The sequence below is a fragment of the Haliotis rubra genome, unplaced genomic scaffold, assembly GCF_003918875.1.
Source record: "Haliotis rubra isolate DU_JTF1 unplaced genomic scaffold, ASM391887v1 Scf337, whole genome shotgun sequence".
Taxonomy (NCBI): Eukaryota; Metazoa; Mollusca; class Gastropoda; order Lepetellida; family Haliotidae; genus Haliotis; species Haliotis rubra.
Window position 1 is genome coordinate 341809 of NW_025767010.1, and position 18767 is coordinate 360575.

The window sequence follows — 18767 nt, forward strand, 5'->3', positions numbered from 1 at the left end:
TTTCTCCTAATCTGATCATACAATTCCTAGTGATCATGTTGATTAAACCTTTAAAAAATCCATCCGTGTTAGAATTGGTCTTGGCAACCTATGCTTGCCGTAAGAGGTGAATAACGGGATCGGGTGGTCAGGCTCGCTGTCTTGGGTGATGCATGTCATCGTATTCCAATTGCGTAGATCGATGTTCATGCTGTTGATCACTGGATTGTCTGGTCCAGACTCGACTATTTACAGACCGCCGCCATATAGCTGGAGTATTGCGGCGTTAAACTACAAACAAACATCCAATATGTCCACCTCTGATATTGACAACACATGCCAACAACGACACTGCCAGAATAACATTGGTCCCATCAACCCATCACAAAGACACTATTTGTCAACGTCTTGTCAAGCTATAAATTGGGTCTTTTATGATAACCATTTAATATTTCACATATGATTTTCAGTTCATACAATTACTTACAAAGGTCAAATGCAACATTGTTGATGTAACTAATAAGTGACATTTAGAGTATGACAATGCTCGACCTCACGTTGCACGTGTTTGACAGGACTTCCTCCAGCAAAACAATGTGTTCCCTTGGCCTTCTCGATCACCCGATTTGTCCACCATTGAACATCTATGGGATACTCTTGATCGACGCTTGCGCCAGTGTAGTTTCTTCTTTTTGTAAGAGTATACTTCAGATTAGTAGGGTAAGACTGCTTGGTGACCTAAAGCTATTTTTCTATCATCTATCACCCAAGTGCATGTTGCCATGAAAATTCTCTCGTCAGGTAATTCCAAGCCTATCGATTCCGATGAAGTATTCAATAAATTGCCTCTGTAGTGAAAGCCGTAACATTATCGTTATTATTTATGATATTTGTCCCTTTTGGTATTGATTTTCAATAATGCTTCGAGCCTGAAAGTATTGGAGAGAGCGAGAGCGAGAGAGAGAGAGAGAGAGAGAGAGAGAGAGAGAGAGAGAGAGAGAGAGAGAGAGAGAGAGAGAGAGAGAGAGAGAGAGAGAGAGAGATTATGTCGTGATGTTGGTGTTGTCAGCACCAACGTGTTGAACGTCGAAGACCGAGTTGCCTTTGGGTTTTCTCCACTCACTCACTCCACGCCAAACTGTTAGATCGTGTTGTAACCGAAAAACTGCCCCAAACGGCGTCCGACGCGTTCACTCGTCACATTTCACACGGACGCTGAATCGTTTAAACTTATATTTAAGCATAATATTCCATTGTCAACAATTACGGTTTTGGCACAATGCCCAACTCGGCGATGAAACTGAAGCGGGTTTGTACAATCACCCAACTTGACAACGTTCTTCAGGTGGCGTATTTGTCATCGAAGGGAGGTAATAAAGCCTTCTAATTACCTGCCAACCGCTAATCGGTGCCCAATCTACTGACTGGGACTGTTCTTCGCCCCTCTTGAAGACAAGTGCCTGTACACTGCCGTTGACATAGACTTGACGCACCGCATGGCACAACCAATCACTGTTGTCTTGCTGTATAGACATGCCATTGTTGCTATACTATCTGTCTTAAGGGATTTGATATTACATTGAATACATACTTAGAATGTTCCTATGTAAGATACGCGCCGTGTTTTGTGTATATAGCCAGTATTATGGTCGGTGGACAATCACTATGAGGCTTTAAGTCCACGAGTATTAGAGGTATTTTAGTAAAAAAGACAACTTTTTCATGTATGACCGCTCTCGTTTTGTGTGTAATTTCAGTTAAAGCTGCGAGAAAGGACAGTGGATATGTGAGTCATCCATCATGGAGGGGCTTACCTTCGCCCCAGTCCTGGTTCGAACCCGGGTGTCTGAACAGATGTGGTTCAAGTCACACCATCCTCGAGATTGTGGATAGTCATTCTCAGACCGGAGCCGTTGGATAAACAGCAGCAATAGTTGTGTTGTTTTGTGAACGAAGCAATGTGAACCTGGATTTATCTATATATAAGTGTGTATTTGATTCAATATATACCGATAGCACCGTTATATTGAATTCGGATGTGTCCAAGCTCCGGTTGAGCCAAACCCCAACTCCAGTCCCGGCACTCTCTCACAATAGTTATCACTGTTTTAAAGCGCATGAGTCGAAGTGGATGTGTCAAATTCTCGGCTGTCACGAACTCAAAGTGCCAAGAGATAAGAGGAGCTATAACTTACTCGGGATTGGAAATATGTTTTTTAACCAGTAAATCAGCCATGACGGCCTAATCCAGCTCTGAAAATGGACTTCAATAGTACTGACTTCCCAACCCTCCGAGGGCAGTATTCGTCCCATCTATACCCAGTCCTCACTGTGTTCACAGTGGTGGGGGTACTGTTAAACTTAGCGTCGGTACTGGTGAAGGTCCTGCTGAAGTTTGCCATGCCTCACACCTGGAAGCTGTCCTGTCTTCTACTGGACGTGTCTCACTTCACTCTGGGGCTGGGTCTAGCTCTGCTGCTCTGTTACATCAGATTCCAGGCAGAGAGTTTATGTAAAGCAGCGGGTTTCTTCCTCATGGTCGGCGTCCTTGACTGCGTGTGCATCTACCTCATATCCAACGTCATCATCCTGTTTGTGCAATACCCAGAAAAACTGTCGGGGTATTCCCATTACCAAAAATGGACTGTTCCGGCTATGTTGGTTCCGGAGAAGGTTTTCACTGTCCTCCTCGCTGTCTTCCCCTTCCTCCCCATCAGCTACTTTAACGACAACGACGACCCGTACGTGATCACCTGTCTCCCCGTACGAGAGACTGGCGCCAAGGGAGCGGGGTATGGTGCGGCTCTGATGTTCATCTCATGGATCGTCCTTGGCATTGCCGTCATCGTGTGTATGGTGACTACATTCAGATTGTGGAAGAGCTCCGGAGGGAGGATCCACGCCTCATCTCCGAACATTTGGCAGATGATGATGCTGAGTCAGGGCAAGACGTATCAGAGGTTTGACTTCTTTGTTTTTCTTTTCAGTTGTTCGTGGTATTTTTGCTTTGTTTCTTGTTCTTGCCGGTTTATCAGCTCTACAAAAACATTTTTCCCAAAATATTGGAGTGCTGGTGAGATGCTTCATATTTTATGGACTTCCAACGTGTTCGACACCTCAGGTCTACTAAAAGTTTCATACTTCAAACAGCTTTTAAGTTTAAGTCTTTTGGTTCCCAATCCCTTGCCTATTCTGTTCCAAGATAACGGAACTCTTTGCTGCTAACATGAAACCTATCTCTTACGTAAAGTGTGATGCACACCTCCAATATATAGCTGTATCTCCGAGAAAATGGATGTTTCCGACTGAAATGTAAATTACTACCACTGTTATTACCTTTACTACTACAGCTGCTGCTGCTGCTACTACTACTACTACTACTACTACTACTACTACTACTACTACTACTACTACTACTAGTACTACTACTACTACTACTACTACCACTACTACCACTACTACTACCACTACCACTACTACTACTACTACTACTACTGCTACTACTACTACTACTACTACTACTACTACTACTACTACTACTACTACTACTACTACCAAACGCCGCACTCAGTATTATTTCAGCAATATGACTGCGATCTGTAAATAATCGAGTCAGGACCAGATAATCCAATGACTGACGACATTGGCATCAATCTGCGAAAATGGGATATGTGAGCCAAATCAGTTAGCCTGATCAGCTGATCCTGTTAATCGCACGTGTTTCTGAATATCAATTCTAACATGGATCTTCACGGGCCACTAAGTTACTACTAATGTGAAATTCACAACTACCAGTATTACTGTTACTGTTACTACTGCTGCTGCTGCTACTACTACTACGACGACGACGACGATGACATGTTAGCCGTGAAATGACCAAGTTCACCTCCTTATCTCCAAGGTTCCTCCTCCTGGAGCAGCTGGTGTGGATGGTGGTGTTGTTCATGACGACGGTCATCATCTACACCAACACCTCACGACTGCTGGTGCCCCAGTGGATCGCCGTCGTCGCCCTCAGTGTCAGCACTTTCTTCCACGCCGTCCTCAGCAACATCGTCACCATCCTCTGGAGCACTCTGTGCTGCAGAACAAAGCAACAGACCAAAGAACCTTATCAGAAGCTGAAGAAACTGGAACTGTTGAAAATAGAGGTAATGATTCAGTTCGCTTACCTTGCAAGCAATTTTGATAATTTAATTTTTCCTACAGACTTTTAATCGAAAGCATTTGCTATGAGCAGTCTACAAGTAGAAGTTTAGTCACAATGTAGCAAGTCGACCCCGCAGTATGACTGTCATTGTCCGTACAGAGATTTTAGTTAATCTATGGGGATGTTTCAACCTGACATTACATTGTGTAATTTCGAACTAAGACGAGTCAACTCGTTTTATGCCATTACGTAGCTTTGAATCAGGTTATGTTATACCCCAGAAGATCAAGCTGCTCAATCAACGGGTGAGCTTCCAAAATGGCATGCCTTTTCAACAAAACCTCTGAGATGATGATGATGATTTCAAACGATGGACTAATTTTCATGATCACAAACAATACACCGCGTTAGGTTTTCACCCTTGCAGCAATCTTACGGCAAAAGAAATTATACACTTGAAAGTTGGATTTGACCATACATACTTTATCAAACCATAACTTGGTTGCAAACAGTCACCGAAACAGTAGCAATCTTAAAATTAGAAACAAAAGAATGATAACCTTTCTTATATAACTGTCTAGTTATATGAAATATCAGCATGATGCATGAGGTGATCCATATTTCTTTCAATATTCCATCCAGGCCCCCGGTAAGTTGCGCATGAAGGCTACCTGGTCTGTGGGTAAGGGCGTGTACAGGCGTGGTATGCTGAAGGTGTACGGAGTGGACCACCTGAAGGCGTGGGCCCAAGAGATCGTCATCCTGGGGATGATGAGGAAGACGCAGAGCGCCAGCCTGCTACAGTGTCTGTGGACCAATAGCGGCAACCCCTACTTCGAGACGATGACCCTCATCACCGGGGAGATCATACCTGGCGAGTCAAGGTAGGTTGGGTTGGTGGTGATCATCAGATAGATCAAACCTGGTGAGTCAAGGTAGGTTGGGTTGGTGGTGGTGATCATCAGATAGATCATACCTGGCGAGTCAAGGTAGGTTGGGTTGGTGGTGATCATCAGATAGATCATACCTGGCGAGTCAAGGTAGGTTGGGTTGGTGGTGGTGATCATCAGATAGATCATACCTGGCGAGTCAAGGTAGGTTGGGTGGTGGTGGTGATCATCAGATAGATCATACCTGGCGAGTCAAGGTAGGCTGGGTTGGTGGTGGTGATCATCAGATAGATCATACCTGGCGAGTCAAGGTAGGTTGGGTTGGTGGTGGTGATCATCAGATAGATCATACCTGGCGAGTCAAGGTAGGTTGGGTTGGTAGATGATCATCAGATAGATCATACCTGGCGAGTAAAGGTAGGTTGGGTTGGTGGTGGTGATCATCAGATAGATCATACCTGGCGAGTAAAGGTAGGTTGGGTTGGTAGTGTGATCATCAGATAGATCATACCTGGCGAGTAAAGGTAGGTTGGGTTGGTGGTGGTGATCATCAGATAGATCATACCTGGCGAGTCAAAGGTAGGTGGGGTTGGTGGTGGTGATCATCAGATAGATCATACCTGGCTGGGTTGGTGAGTCAAAGGTAGGTTGGGTTGGTGGTGGTGATCATCAGATAGACCATACCTGGAGAGTCAAGGTAGGTTGGGTTTGGTGGTGGTGATCATCAGATAGATCATACCTGGCGAGTAAAGGTAGGTTGGGTTGGTGGTGGTGATCATCAGATAGATCATACCTGGCGAGTAAAGGTAGGTTGGGTTGGTGGTGGTGATCATCAGATAGATCATACCTGAGCGAGTAAAGGTAGGATCATCAGATAGATCATACCTGGCGAGTAAAGGTTGGTTGGTAGTGTGATCATCAGATAGTTAATCATACCTGGAGAGTCAAGGTAGGTTGGAGTTGTAGGTTGGTTGGTAGTGTGATCATCAGATAGATACCATACCTGGCGAGTAAAGGTAGGTTGGGTTGGTGGTGGTGATCATCAGATAGATCATACCTGGCGAGTAAAGGTAGGTTGGGTTGGTGGTGGTGATCATCAGTGATCATCAGATATCAGATAGATCATACCTGGAGAGTCAAGGTAGGTTGGGTTGGTGGTGGTGATCATCAGATAGATCATACCTGGAGAGTCAAGGTAGGTTGGGTTGGTGGTGGTGATCATCAGATAGACCATACCTGGAGAGTCAAGGTAGGTTGGGTTTGGTGGTGGTGATCATCAGATAGATCATACCTGGAGAGTCAAGGTAGGTTGGGTTGGTGGTGGTGATCATCAGTAATAGGTTGGGTTGGTGGTGGTGATCATACCTGGTAAAGGTAGGTTGGGTTGGTGGTCGTGTCAAGGATCATAGGTAAAGGTAGGTTTGGTGGTGATCATCAGATAGATCATACCTGGCGAGTAAAAGGTAGGTTGGGTTGGTGGTGGTGATCATCAGATAGATCATACCTGTGATCATCAAAGGATCATACCTGGCGAGTAAAGGTAGGTTGGGTTGGTAGTGTGATCATCAGATAGATCATACCTGGCGAGTAAAGGTAGGTTGGGTTGGTAGGGTGATCATCAGATAGATCATACCTGGCGAGTAAAGGTAGGTTGGGTTGGTGGTGGTGATCATCAGATAGATCATACCTGGAGAGTCAAGGTAGGTGGGGTCGGTGGTGGAGATCATCAGATAAACCATCATGGAGTATCAAGCAGCATTGCCTCAGATGCCCGGGTTAAAAGTTCTGGAGCTTGTGCCTATTTTCTATGTCTAGATTTTTCATTCAGCGACTGAAATTTGTAATCATAACCGTGTTTGGATAATCATAAGGTTTGAATTAACAGACAAACATGAATCAAAGTGATATTACTGCCAGTTGATCCAAGTATAGGCCTTCAACTAACGAACTGAAGTAACTGAAGGCCACATGGCTGAAGTGATATCATCTTTCGTCTTGGGGACGTTAGTGGTCTGGTAATATGCTTATTGTGGGTTTCAGTGATGGGCAATGACACAGGGTGCGTGCCCTCTCTGTTTAAGTTCTTAGTATGTCCTCAAAGTGTGTGTGTGTGTGTGTGTGTGTGTGTGTGTGTGTGTGTGTGTGTGTGTGTGTGTGTGTGTGTGTGTGTGTGTGTGTGTGTGTGTGTGTGTGTGTGTGTGTGTGTGTGTGTGTGTGTGTGTGTGTGTGTGTGTGTGTGTGTGTGTGTGTTAGAACCATCACTCGTTCAAATCTGTACCCTTCAACACAGATTGGGTTTTTAACATATTGCTCTATTTCTGAACGTACTATTGTACGGCGGTTGACGATGGTGCATGATCGGTACATGACTAAGAATAGTAAGACTGACTAGAGAACAATAAAATGCCAAATCTTATCTCAAGCTGTCAACACGACCTGTAAACAATGACATTTCATAAGCTTAGATTTCTTTGTGCACAAACACGATACCAAAATCTACAAGACATGTCATAGTTTGTCTACTGTCTCATTCTCTCTGTCTCGCTGCTTCAGTCAGTATCTACACTCTGATCTGATCGGGCTGATAATGTCGCCCGCCGCAGTGAAAGGGTTATTGTGATGCGAGTGATCTTTGTTGGATATATGTTCAGTAATCACCAGCTCTATGGCCGTTTGGTGTATTTATGTATACTTGACACTACAAATATATTGTTTTGAAAATAGGGTTTTCCATTATGATAATTGAGCATGTTGAAGTATTTGGGTAATTTAATAGGTCGAGAGATCGTATGTACACAACTCTTGACCCAGCGCATATTACACAGTGTGAAATGGTATATTTCAGAGTGACCTATTGTTTAGTACACAGTGTCATTGTATGTTACAAAGTGGCAAGTGATATTATACCAATCATTTTGTTGACTGCTGACAATTATGTCTGTGCTCACCTTGACACCATTTCCATTTTCCAATGAAAATACATGCGATGATTATCTACAAAGAATCCAGGCCAGTGGTTTGGAGTTGACCATGTGGTTGAAAAGTAATACGTTACCTTGTAACTCGACGAACAGAAAGTAAGCTCAAGGGTATTCGTAACAGTATAAATCTCAGTCATGCTCTCCTGCTGAAGGTCACCCGGCTTTTGTTCTGACCAACGAAAATAATATTGTTCGTAGATAACAATAGGAAGGACATTTGAAATCAGTGATGGGGATGGGGACAAGTTTGACTGACTGAGTTTGGTTTTACGCCGCTTTTAGCAATATTCCAGCAACATCACGGCGGGGGACACCAGAAATGGGCTTCACATATTGTGCCCATGTGGGGATTCGAACCCTGGTCTTCGGCGTGACGAGCCATGGGGACAAGAAGTTGATGGAGGGACAATAAGTAGTCCTAAACCGTTAGTAACTTTATGGGAATCGATATGTGTAATAATGTATTTCATGTTCGTTAACAGTTTTCAAAAGTTTCAGTGGCAAGTTATATAGATATAGATTGAAAGCAAAACTTGATCAGAATGTATCAAACTGTTTACTCTGTCTAAAGTGTCACAAAGTGTTGGCTCTCTCTGTAGACTCATCTGCTTCGAGTTCACCAACAGCGGCACCCTGGACGACTTCCTGCACCATCTCGACATGCCGCTGCCGGAGCCGTGTCAGAGAACTATCATCCACGACATTGCCGAGGGCCTCTCCTGTCTCCACAATCACAACATCCTCCACCACAAGCTCACTGCCGCTTCTGTCTTCCTCAGGGATCCGTACAGGTGAGGGTACTACCTACATGTTGGAATATACAGTGAAACCCTCTTATTCCAGACAGGAAGGTTTCCCCTTGAAATCGATCGGATGAATTAATGTCCGAAATAAATATTTTTGTGTAAGAAGTAATGCCACTGTAATAACGAGTAGCGTCCCTTAGTTGTAACAGTATCCGCTGTTACTTTGCCTATAATGAGGCTTAGGTTGTAAATACCACACTGTGCTCTTCTTCCGAAAAGTATGGACGACATAAGTATTTTTCCACCCAAATTTATCTGTAATATCACTAATATGCTGTGAAGAACAACTATCTCACATGGTTCTTTTTTATCTGATATTTTTGGAGGTGCAATTTAACAGTACAACAAACGAGTTTTAAAAAAATGTTTTGTAATTAAAGTTGACATTTACTTCGCCAGTTAAAGGAAATACTTTACACAATAGAGCAAAATTAATCTGAACCAAATCTTCACATACGACTGCAGTTATATAGCTGAGGCCTCAACTGCACACATTAACACACAGGACTAAACAACCAGTGCTTACACACGATCTAGTATGACAGTATTAAGGCCAGATTCTGTTCTAGAATCCGAAACCCGAGATACATGAAATTTTAATGTTGTGTTCAGATCTCTTTTTAATTTCAAAACATGCCTTCTTTTGTAAGTTTCTTCAATTGAATATTTTATTGCGAAACACGGATCACGATTAATTACACAGAACCTGAGACAGATCCCTCTTGACGGCCAACAGAACCTCAATGCAGAGAAACCCGATATCTCTAAATGTACCCCACATGTACAACGACCGGTTGTGTATGCACCAAATTAAACCTCGCACTCTACATTATCCCTGGGTCAATGGACAGGTTGAAAGCTTACAGTGCGGTCTTGTCAGAGGAGACGGTGTACACAATGGCAGTATTGTTGACGTATAGTCAGTAGATCCAACAGGGAAGATAGACCACTCTGGCATTTCTCCAGCACCAGCGGGATACCTGCATGTGGCGGGGTAGACTAACGCTTAGTCTCTGAATATATTAAATTTTGACAGAAACAAATAACCCCTTTTTAAATTGAAAAAGAGCCCCAATAGGTTGGAGGTTCAGAACCTGAGGAAATCTGAGCTTGTGTCATTTAGGGCTTTAGAATTGCAGACAGGGCTTGGCGGAATGGTAAATCATGCGGTTCAGGGATTGTGAGACGGATCTTTAAGGGAAGGGCCAAAAGGCAAGGTGGGTTAGGGCAATATTTTGAACAAGGGATCTGCATAATTTAAGACAAAATGTTTGAAATTGTTGTGAAAGTTATCAGATTTATTCAAATGAATGAGATGTAAGTTTGGAACATATTTCAACAATTTCATGTTGGGGACCAATGACAACATTATATGCACAAACAAAATGTGTCAAAACGGCCTATTTTACAAGTTTTCTCGGAGTGTTTTCCTAATATTTGAACATGAATACGTCTCTCACTCACTCTGTTCGAAGATCGCTTCGTTACAAAGTGACCTAAGGATAATCTACAGAGAATTAAACCCAGGTCACGTAAGGCCCATACAAAATGTATCAAGTTAGAATCTGTAAACGTCACAGAAATGACATCATGAACTGACACAGATGAAGGTAGTACTATTATAACTATTTTTACCTTGTTTACATTACTTAATGGCTCGCTCGTCCCGTAGAAGGCCCGGGTTCGATTCTCCACATGGGTACAATGTGTGAAGCCCATTTCTTGTGTCCCCCGTCGTGATATTGATGGAATAGTGCTAAAGGCGGCGTAAAACTAGACTCGCTCACTTAAGTGTACTGAATGATTATCTATTTCAGTCTAGAATAGTGATATGCGCAATACAAACAAAATTCATATTTTCAGTCTTTCAAGTCAAAGTTTCTCCTTGTGACTTTTATCAAAAGGCTCTTTCAGATTTAGATACTAATCATTTTACAAACATTTCTATTTACACACAATCCGAGTTGGAACAATCCCTTGTATTGTAACAGAGTTATCACTCCATCGTTAATCTTTCCTCGATTACACGTCAGTAACGCAGCGCCACCTGCCCACCCTGACCTCCACCGCCAATGTATGTATTGTCTACGCCTACAGGTAATCTTCACCGCTGAAATGTCAGAGGTCAGTACATGACAGGGATTCTCGAGCTGTGATCCATCGATCGAAGTTCAATATCAGTAGCCTTATCTGATGTATTGCCAATATAATTTTACGAATAAGCCCAAAACACAACCCTTTGTATAATTAGAGCTTTAGGAGTATTACCGGATGAAAGCGAAGTGCTGTTATCAAAATTTGATGATATTTATTACTTAGAGTTGCATTAACAAATCCCTGCTAAACTGGGGTCTGTATAATGTCAGGGTGGCAGTATGATCCTTGCACGGGTATACACCACGGTATGTAATTGGTATTGCAATGTTGTTGATAAACCTTATCGGTTATACTAAAACCCGTGGGAATTCCAGATGAAAGTAAGTCCCAAGTATCAAGACTTGTCGTGAAAGTCGACGAAAGTGTATTGGGTGGTCAGGTTCAGCGACCTTTACGTGTCACGGCGTGATTGATGTCTTGCGCTGGCTTCCTGTGGTCCAGGTATTAAACAAAAATTCACAATTTTGCATACGGAAAGCAGCATCTGTATTTTTTTTTAACCCCCAAAACCCCAATCAGTTTATTGCTACACACACTGTGTGACTCAATCTTAATAGTAATTTCCCTATAGTGCTTGTTTTGATTATATTTATTTTTTCTATTATATTTGTTTGGCTCGTTTCACCGAAGGACAGGGTTCGATTTTTTATATGGGCACAACTTGTGAAGCCCATTCGCATTGATATTGCTGGAATATTGCTATAAGTGGTGTAAAACCTTATTCACTCACTATGTGCATTTCTGCTTTTAATAGTCAGGTTTTACAGGTCATCACTATTGGCAAGAAAAAGGTATAGGTCAATGTAAAGTGATTCAACCGGATTCTCTGTATTTTGCAGTGCATGGTGCTACGGGCGGCTCTTGGGGACTTCGAGGCTGCCCAGATCTACGGCTCACTACAAGGCGGATCATCCTCCAGCTCACAGGTCAGCAAGAAACAGTTCTTCCTCCCGGACATACGGGCGTTTGCCCTCGTTGCCTTGGAGATCATTGGATTCGTGTGCAAAATGAGGCAGGATGAAAAACAGCCATTCAGAAAAACCCGAAGTGAGATCGTAGTTAGCTCCCAGAAAGGTAGCAGTTCTAAAGCCCGTGAATATGTTCAAGATATGGCACATAAATCCCGCAGCTTAGACGAACGAGCAATTCTAGAAGAAACCGGGTTTAATAATATCCCTCCATTTGGTTCTCTGATAAACGTGAAAGAAACAGATCCGCATCCCAACGTTCCAGAGGAACAAGATGCGTGGGCACAGCCTGTGACTTCAGTAAGGATTACTAGTAAACATAATGAAGTGAGACAGACTGAACATGAACCCATCAGTCGACATCCCACTGACGATGTCCGCTGGCAGAAGGAAAGTGTTCTTATATTTCTCCTAAAGGATATGCCCACACGAACCCTTCATCAGTGTTCAGGGCAGGGTCTCCTCTGCATGAACATGATTACGAGGAGATAGAAGAAATCACAGAAAAAATTCAAAGGGATCACATTGCAATTCAGCAAATCCGTTACCCGCGAAAGGATGACACTATGACAGTTGAAAGGTCCTGGAAGGATTACCCGAGCGGTGGACATTATTCAGTTCCTACAGATGTACGTAATCCTCGTTTCATTGACCAGACACAGAAATCCGCTTTGCCCAATAGGAATCCAATAGGTGGGGGAGTGTTTCACAGGTCCGACCCGCTCCGGTTCTCCGCTTCCTCTGTCAGTACCTTGGAGGACATTGAGGAGGACTTGCCGGAGATGACTGGGGAAAGCGAACATGTTTCCGCCACCTTGAAAGATCTGTGGCTCAAGAAGGAGGCAGATAAGAAAGAACGGTTACTGACGTCCTATAATGAGAGAATGAAGAAGGAGTTGAAAGATGTGTTCTCAAGGAGGATCAGAAAGAGGAAAGACCAGGGCGTGTCCAGAGAAGCAGTGCAGGAACTCTCAAGACCTTTGTCAGCACGGAGTTACCATGGTAGTGGAACAACACTTGTTGTTCCCTTTAGTGCAGGTGAAACAGAGACATATTTTGGTGATGCTAAACAGAAAAGACCACAAACTGCTCGACCCGCTCAACGGCAGATATCTGAAGGATCAGGTAAACCTGTGCCTCGACGTCCTGCACCTCCACCACCAAGGCCCGTCACAGCAACAACAACGACTCGTCCGCAAACACCAGGTCATGGAATTAAGAAAACACAGGCAAGGATGAAACTTAAAAAGGCATTGGGGCAAAAACAAGGTTCTCAGTTAACCAATGCTAGCGTAAACAATACTCGGGGTCAGGGTGCATCCATTGTTGAAATGAAGTATGCATCAGTGAAAAAGATTCCCCAAATAAAGGATTCCTTACAGGATTCAGTGGGTGAACGCCTACCACCTCCACGCCCACAAATCGTTCATCCTAAACCTCCTACAGTTGGGCATTTTTCAAGTTTCAGCAGCAATGATAGTTTAGGCAGCAGTTTCTATAAGAACTCTCCCAGGAAAGGAGACGTGTCCCTTACCAGCGGGGAGCTCACGTCTCTGTCTTCACAGGCAGACACAACTCTACCTGAGCACGATGTGGAGGAGGTCGTTGAGCTTCCTCCCACACACGAGACTAAAAGTGGACAAAAGGGTGGGAAAATTATTGATAGTGGCTTCGATAGTGCATCCATTACCAGCGAGATCTCTTGCGATGTGTCAATGGTTGATGAGAGGTCTTGTTCCTGTCCGTCTGGAAGCTACACGACGGAGACATGTAGTTGTCAGTGTTCGATCACACCAACATCAGGCATGCACACAAAGCCGCTGTATGACAGCCGGGCATCGTGGAGTAAAACTGATTCGTTTTCATCCTACGACTCTACAGACTTGGATCAAAAGCTAGAGAGGCTCCGTAATGGAGATGTGCGCCCTTCAAAGGATGTGATTGGTCCGGATGAACAGTACCCTATGTTGGCTGCTGCAGTCAAGCCTGAGAGGACAGCTCACCAAACACAGTGTAGTCCACATCAGAACAGGAAACATGTTGGTAAGGTTGTGACGAAGACCCAGCGTACAAGGAGACATGATTTCGGATCAGCGAGCAAACGCTACAAGGAACTCAGAAAGAAGGGCATTCCTCTGAGAGTGTCTGTTGTATCAAGTGCATCCTCTCAGGATGTCTCTGATGCCACAGACTGGGACTCGTATATGGAGTCTACGGCTGAGGTTATTGAAGAGGAGGACGATAGTATTGTTGATGATAATGATGATGCAATTTTCAATGCTCTTGACTCACAAGGGGTCTTTGAACCCTCAGACACTGATTCTTCCATGGGTGTGAGACCTCTGCACCACACGAAACCTGTAGCAGTGGTACATGGAACCAAGAGACCTCGCGATACAGACAATAGAACCAATGCAATGATCCTAGACGATATTATTCGAGAACTACCTGATGAAATAACCGGGGCATCATCAATGGATGATGAAACACGGTCTTTCCTACATTACTCTGAACCTAAAGCGGAATTTAAAGATGAGGATGAGGAGGAGATTGTGGACATGGCTATAGAGATTCCATATAAACCGTCCTCAGTAGTAGATGCAGAGTTAGTTATAGACAGACTGTTCACGAAGAGGAATACGCTGAAACACAAAGGAAGCCTTCAGGATGTGATGGACCCTATACTAGGGTTTGATGAGAATCTTATCAGAGAGTTAGCGAGCCCCACTAGTTCCACTGGTAAGACGGACCTCCCAGAACAGATGCTAAAAGGAGTGACAAAGACACATGTGCAGGCGTGTAGGGAACTGTCCAGTAAGGTCCCCCTGGTGCCCTTCACGGAACTGTTTCCGGCTACTAATGGTCAGTTCAGGGTACTCAGGTCAAGGCTCGAGCAGGTGGGAAACTTTGGAACAATTGGAAAACAGGTAAGTCCACTCTACATCTAAAAGAAGGCTGACCAAACAGAGACAGCTTAGCAAATATAGTACTCTTGAAACCTTTCTGTCAATATTATGTTAATTTCGCAGTCCTACGGCTAGATATCTGACTGAAGATCACACTCTGTAGCCCGTGGCGGTTAAGTGCAAAATGTACATTTTCTGGTTGTGTTTTGAAAAGTGGAACCTCTGTTCCACGAATCATGTTGTGATTTACATCCCGGGACCAGTGAAAATCCGGGTTAGAATTGATGTTCAGCAAAACCAAATGCTTGTCGTAAGAGGCGACTAGCGGGATCGGGTGGTCAGGATTGCTGACTTGATTGACCCATGTCATCGTATACCAACTAACTAGATCGATGTTCATGACGTCAGTTACTGGTATGTCTGGTGACTATTTACAGACTGGTGTTACCTAGCTGGAATACTGCTGAGTGCGGCGTTAAACAACAAACAAACAAACCTACATCTATGGAGAGCCCGAAGGTTAAAGTAATAGCTTGTCTCGACGCAGATCTGGGTTCGTTTCCATCCATTTAATCCCTGCAAATATAATATGAACTATAACTCCTATTATATACCAGAATAATGTTTGTCGTTTCAATGTTTGGTTGGTTGTTTGTTTTGGTGGGGAATGTTGCGTGTTGCTTAGTTTGTTCGCTTTTGTTGTGGTTTCGGGTATATATCAAACATAACCTTAACAATGCTTCTTTTACACGAAACCCTCTGTTTCAGCTGTTAGACTGTGTCCAGTTGTGTTGGGTGAGTGACAGTCCGCCCTCGGCGTCCGAGCTGGTCAGCAGACTACTGGACACGGTCACGGAGACTGAACTCTGAAACTCACATAGACAAATTTGCAGTTTGCCCAGCACCTGTGCTCACATCTACCAGATCATCTCAGTGCCAGTTCTATAGCAAATCTGTGTCGTCGTGGCGTTAACACTGCAGAGATGCCAACCCCAAAGTGTTGCAAATAGTAGTTTCATGGATCAAAATTAGTAGTTTGATCATAAAATTGATAGTCAACGAAATACTAAATACTTAACGATAATGAGAACGATAAATGACACTAATCAAGAGTGAAGCTTTAATTTCGCATACCTCCAACAGCAGATTTCCAAATTAGCATCATTACATTTCCTCGTGTCTCTTTTTGGTAAAAATGTATTTAATCGACGAAAATATATGTTTTTGCATATCCAAATTTTAATGATTTTTCTTCAAATTTCGTAGAATCTCTAGTGCTATCGTATTGGTGTAGTTTGAGGCTAAAATTCGTAACGACTACGATAAAATCGTAGAGGTTGGCATCTCTGACACTGGTGTTTGTGAAACGGGTCCATAATTCAGTCAGCAGATCATTGGACACGGTGACGGAAACCGTGCCCGTGAAAGTCACTGTTCAAATCTGGAATAAGATCGTCTCGGTGCCAAGGTCCGTGTGGAACGGGTCAGTGGTCAGAAGAGTAAGGAGTTTAAAGGATACCGAGACAGACACCTTGAATCTCACACTTCAACAGTCCACGTCATTGTTACCAAACTGATTTTTGTTGACGGTATATTTCTCATTTATAAATATACATAAACATGGATTTTGATCAAACATATGGAGAGTATGTAATTATAACGAGAAGTTATGTTTCACTGTCTCGCCTAAAACTGGGCCAAATCCACCATAAGTACCGTGTTAAAAACATCATTTAATGGTTGTTTCGTCTTTGGTGTGAAGTTTGATGTTGGTGTTATTCGAATGTGTGATATGTTACGGTTTCATACCGAAATACTATCGAGCAGGACAGCTATTTACTAAGGTAAAGTTAAACCAAATTTTATGTTCCATTCTCTCTTTTTATCAAGGCACCCTGGAACAAAGATACCAATCGTACCATTTTCTTTTGTGCCAAAGGGTTTCTTAACATCAGTATAAGCACTGAATCGTATAGCATTATTGAACTGAGTACGAAAGTGTCCCTTAAAACTCTCTAACCTTGTAAATTAGGTGTATTTTTCTACCAAAAACCCTGCGAACACGTTTTTGGTCTGTGACATAATCAAATTATGTCCAAACTTGTATCTGGGTCTCAAGTCAAACCCACCTATGATCAATGTGAAGATACTCTCAAATGCGCGTAACGGTTGGCGTAGCATAAATCGCGAACCTGTCGAGAATTCTGTGATACCATTCCGCTATGCACGGAGAGAGAAAAACAATAACAAAGGCACCCATCAGTTCCGACAAATTGCCGGAGATCAGTGCCCCTTAACCACTACAGTACACCTACCACAATTATGTAGTAAAAAGTGAAGAATAGGTTTTCCTGAGTTATCTGCACTTCCGCCATGTCTTTTTTAAGGACTTGTTTGTTGGTTATTATTCACTATACTTGACGTTTGTCATACGTTTACGTTTGTAGTACAACAAAAGATATATTTTGTTGTATATTCAACTAAAACAATACAGGAGATTCAATGGGTCACACATTTTGTCTGTATCTAAAGCTCAAACTACCGATTATGTGTTTGGCCATCCATTGTCCTTCTTTTAACACTATTAACACTGTAAGTATAATCACACTATGCATGAGTGCCTATATCTCAGCCTCAGACATTTTAACACTAGTGATGAGGATTAGTGGAAACTTTATTTCACAAGTCCTCAGAGTTTGTAGCTAGTGTTGTTTGTCTAAAACGAAAATGTTTACCTATTTACATTTTTGTCAGTTATATTATGTTCCAACTTGTAGCAAGATTGAAGCATTGCGAACTGGTTCAGGATTACTGCCTCACCAATTCATGAGGACTACCATCATTGGATTTTCCCTTGTCCTCGACACAATACAGTCATCTCTTGTTGGCGGACCAGCATGAATTTCATAGGCTGTATTGTATATTTTGTAATATTGATATTTTCTGTACCGTCCAAATCTACCCTGTGGTATTATTGTCAGATATGTGATTTATATATATGTACTATATTTACATGTATAACCGTTATTAAACTATAGCATCCATCAGCCATCAATGTTTCAGTAGTCTCAGGAATATCTTCAAGAATCATGCTTGTTAACAATGTTGACCTCTACCCCCATATAAACCTGACCTATGCTGTAGAAGATCTTGCCTGTAGACAGAGGCGAGTCACAATACCTCACTCAATACCAGTATATCAATATATACTTCATATTTATAAATGTAAAAGAATTGCGCTTATGGGTTCACTCATAAAGCAAGTACGTACAGCATCTTGGTTTATAGTATTCCCAGAAATTATTGAGAAAGTTGTTTGGGCAAATATCTGATACATGTATATAAACTATAGACGTTTTACTTAAATGAATATGTTGAGATATGATTCTCTTACAGTCTAAGTGTCTTTTCAGTACTTTGTGAGACCTTAATTCTTGCCCTGCAATACACGAATGAATGCGCCTAGGTATACTACCGATCAAAGTTTGTAGGAAATCGTGTGATAGCGTATCTCAATATTCGACCACTTCTTTCTTCATGTGCTCTATATTTCTAAGTCCTTTTGGGGTTTTCTGTCCTTCATTAGTCCCCACACATTCTAAATAGGGCTAAGATCTCGGCTGTAGCTGGGCCAGTCTAAAACTTGAACATTTTCGTCCAACAACCACTGTTTTATGTAGCCCGCAGTGTGTTTTGGGTCGTTATCATGCTCGAAAATACAATAATCTTCATACAGTGATCGGGCCGTTGGAAGGAGGTGACCATTTATCATGTCGTCAAATTTTCAGTGAAAACACACAACAGCCACCCTATGTTTTGGGAGTTGGTAGAGAGGTTCTACGGTATCTTTTGTCCAAATTTTCACATTTCAAATTTCACAAGTTCGGGAAAAGCCAGACAGAACTTTCATCAAAAAAAAACATTATTCCA

The 18767-nt window shown here is 42.7% G+C and overlaps 1 protein-coding gene across 1 annotated transcript; it reads left to right on the forward strand.

The window, feature by feature from the left end:
• The first annotated feature begins 1747 nt into the window (after positions 1-1747).
• LOC124284470 lies at positions 1748-17886 on the forward strand. Its single transcript, XM_046720552.1, is given in 8 exon segments — positions 1748-2939; positions 3881-4130; positions 4772-5013; positions 8600-8791; positions 9930-9963; positions 11803-12428; positions 12431-14858; positions 15606-17886. Coding segments are annotated over 8 exon segments (4575 nt in total). The 5' UTR covers positions 1748-2238; the 3' UTR covers positions 15708-17886.
• The last annotated feature ends 881 nt before the right edge of the window (positions 17887-18767 follow it).